General features: G+C 37.0%; 1 protein-coding gene across 1 annotated transcript; it reads right to left on the reverse strand.

Annotated features, from left to right (window-relative positions):
- Nucleotides 1-267: 267 nt before the first annotated feature.
- LOC108319373 (berberine bridge enzyme-like 21) lies at nt 268-2,763 on the reverse strand. Its single transcript, XM_017550483.2, has 2 exons — nt 1,030-2,763; nt 268-659 (listed from the first exon to the last, which is right to left on the reverse strand). The coding sequence occupies exons 1-2, from the start codon at nt 2,636-2,638 to the stop codon at nt 544-546; spliced, it is 1,725 nt and encodes a 574-aa protein (XP_017405972.1). The 5' UTR covers nt 2,639-2,763; the 3' UTR covers nt 268-543.
- Nucleotides 2,764-3,468: the final 705 nt, after the last annotated feature.

Consider the following 3,468-nt stretch of genomic DNA (forward strand, 5'->3'; position numbering starts at 1 on the left):
TGGACACTTCTAATTTATTCTGGATTCCTTAACCTTTTTAATTAAATCTTATTAACTAAAAAAAATTAAAGAATCAAATATAAAGAATTCAAGAAATTATAAAAAGATGCAGGAAGAAACTGCCATCATTCAGCTTTGTTTCACTAGCATTCTTTGACCAGAAGCTCAAATTCTGAGGCCTTACTTTCACATTGGATTATTGAGCTAATTGAATTATCAAGTTACAGATATCTTAACTTAATATGTAACTTGAATTAAAATAATAGATATCTTAAAATCTTATCTTATGATTTTTATTAGTCAATTTTGAATGAGATCATTAACCAGCAATCACTTTCTGCCATACTTCAATGGTTCCTTTCTTTCCAAAAAGGAAACATTTACTTGACTTTAACTTATCCTTTCTGCTGGACTATTCAACAAACCTAAACACCAATTCGAAAATTCCCAGTACACAAAAGAGCTAGATATACATTTTTTCTTTGCAGGAAAGATAAAAATAAAACAACCTAATTACTATAACTCCATATTCGATTACAGCAATCATATAAATAATTCAAGGAGGAGCAAACCTCCCACCTTTACCATCAGTTTCCAATAAAGACTGAAGTGTGACAATTCGGAAGCACCAGATTTACTTGCACCAGTAGTGTTCAATCCTGCAGTCAGTGAAGAATGACATTAGAACTCTAAGTAGACAAAAAGGTATTAAGTTCTTCTCTTCTGTTTTTTAAGTAGATTGTAACTGTAAGAAGAAAGATTATTAATATAACCTGTAACCTAGAGTGCTTAATGATTCATTCCAGAAAATCACATACTAAATAAATCATGTTTTACATTGCGTAATGTGTAACTTTGTGCTGAAATTCACGTAAGCAGGAATCAAAGTGATGGAATTTCTTGAACTACGCAAATTCCACACTATCACAATCAAATTATCTACTAAAATAGTAGGAACAACTAAGCCAAGCAATTCAAAAGAACTAACAAGAGCATCAATTTAATTGTTGTATTATCTATATTACTAACCTGTATGAGTTGGAATACTCTGTTCATTTCTGAAGAAGTTTTCTGGATCAACTGCAGTCTTGATCTTCACCAACCTGTCAAAATTGTCATTGAAGTACTTGACTCCATAAACAGCTCCTTCTTCATAGCTATTATTTCCAAAACTATTGGTACCAATATCAAGGTCCCTGTAATTTAAGAAGGCACTTCTTGGATTTCTGGACACAAAAGGGGTCATGTAACTATACAACATTCTAGCTTGTCTAGTAAAATTATTTTCCAATTCAATCCCCGGTTCTTCCCAATTCACTGAGTACTGAATCTTGAACAAGTTCCCTGCACGGTGAGGAAAGGGCGTTGCATCAGACGAAACCTCACTCATTTTCCCTCCATAAGGATTGAAAACAAACCCAGTTTTCCCCACTTCAACCATCTTCTTCCATATCCCTTCCAAACCCTCTTTGGAAATTGGTTTCTGCACATAATCAGATTTCCTCTTGAGGAAACTTGCTGAATTTACATTCCTGTCAAGCAGTGCATCAGGCTTTGTGGTATTGTCAAAATTTGCCCACCAAAGCACAGAATCAATCCAACTCATCTCAGTGCAATTCTCCTTGTTCAAGCCAAGAGTAGGAAATTCCTTCCCCATCAGTGTAACAACTTCATCAGCACCTCCAAGAAACAAAGCAATGACAGTGGCTCTGATGGTTTTCTGGCCCTTCACAACCTTAGAACTCACAGGCTGCAACAGCAGCCTCATGAAAAGCCTATCATCAGTGTGCGGCGCCACCTGCTGCCATTGCAAGACAAACTCAGTGGTATTCTCATTCTTATCCAAACTCTTTACCACCCTATAAACAGTAACAACTTTAGGCACTTGAACAAGTTTAACAGTGAATGATAATATGACTCCAAAACTTGCCCCTCCCCCTCCTCTGATAGCCCAGAAAAGATCTTCCCCCATACCCTTCTTGTCAAGAATCCTACCCTTGACATCAACAATTTTAGCATCAACAATATTATCAACTGACAACCCATGTTTTCTCAACATGTTACCATACCCGCCTCCACTCAAGTGGCCACCAACACCAACAGTGGGACACACCCCAGCAGGAAAGCCGTGAACTTTACTCTTCTCCCAAATCCTATAATAAACCTCCCCAAGTGTGGCACCAGCTTGAACCACAGCAACCTCGTTTTGCACATCGACAGTGATGTTCCTGAACTGGAACATGTCGATGATGATGAAAGGTTGATCGGAGACATACGAGATGCCTTCGAAGTCATGGCCACCACTCCTGATCTTGAGTTGAATCCCAATGCTTTTGGCGCAAATCACAGCACCTTGGACATCGGATTCTTCAAAGGGAGTGACTATAAGCAAGGGTTTGGGGGTTGAAGTGGTGTTGAATCGGGCGTTTCGAATGTAGGCTTGGAGAACAGAAGAAAAGGTCGAGTTGGTTTGAGCAAAAACTATGTCGGAAACATGGTCTTGGGATTTAGTGTTGTTTGTGAGACACCTGAGGAAAGAGGTATACACAGATTCTGCTGTGGGTGCTGCCACTGAAGCGGTCACATTGAGAAGAAGAAAAATCAAAAGTACAAATGGCAAGGGACTTAAATTTTCCATTGGTTTGGTAGGTACAACTGTTGCGATTGTAACATTTATTTCTTGTAAAAAGGAGTTTTCTTACTAGAGAATTTTTTTTTTCTTCCCACCTCAAAAGTTCAAACACCCACAGTTTGAAGTGTCGGAACAAGATTAGATAAATCTCGACTTAGAACCCAAGAGAAAACTAAGACGCATACATATGTTTCAACTACATCGTGCATTCCCGTCAAATGCGGCACTTTGTTCGGTACACGTGATTGTTATACTATTTTGTACTCGTGCATTTCCTGTGAGCAATATTCAAAGAGTTGGGGTTGGATCATAATTGAATACTTGTTCTGTTTTTTTTTCTAATTAATAAAAGCATAGCACAACTACGGTCCATTACCATAAAACAAATAGGAAGCAACAAAGAAATGGTGATGATGTTTGTGGCTATCTGATACTGGAGTTTTTAAGATGCCTGTTTTCTTTCCATTTAGTAGAAAATCTGATACTGAATATATCTACGCAATCACAACAGCTTATCCGGCAAATGCTTCCTTAATCAAACTGGCAATCAGATTATTAACAATTGATTGAGCCTAATTGTCACTATTTTTTTCTATCATATGATAACTACGTGTTGACCGATCGATTGTATAATCAGTAATCCCTGTGTGTTGCCACACTCCTTAATAATAATAGAATAGTATACAGTTTGATTTAAGTATACTGAAAGAATAAGTTTAATTTGTACAGGTGTCAATATTTTAACTCCTATTTTAATGCTTACGATTCATTTTAAAAGATTCTTTTCATCATTAAATGCAGCATTTCCGAAGTCTTTAGAAATACTATTTACGAGG

Source organism: Vigna angularis, chromosome 1 (assembly GCF_016808095.1).
Source record: "Vigna angularis cultivar LongXiaoDou No.4 chromosome 1, ASM1680809v1, whole genome shotgun sequence".
NCBI classification, from domain to species: Eukaryota; Viridiplantae; Streptophyta; class Magnoliopsida; order Fabales; family Fabaceae; genus Vigna; species Vigna angularis.

What these genes read in the sequence shown, in the direction of transcription:
- LOC108319373 (XM_017550483.2), bottom strand. Translation starts at nt 2,638, where the DNA reads ATGGAAAATTTAAGTCCCTTGCCATTTGTACTTTTGATTTTTCTTCTT. An exon ending in GAGTATTCCAACTCATACAG is followed by an intron (nt 660 to 1,029) that starts GTTAGTAATATA and finishes CACTGACTGCAG; the next exon opens with GATTGAACACTACTGGTGCA.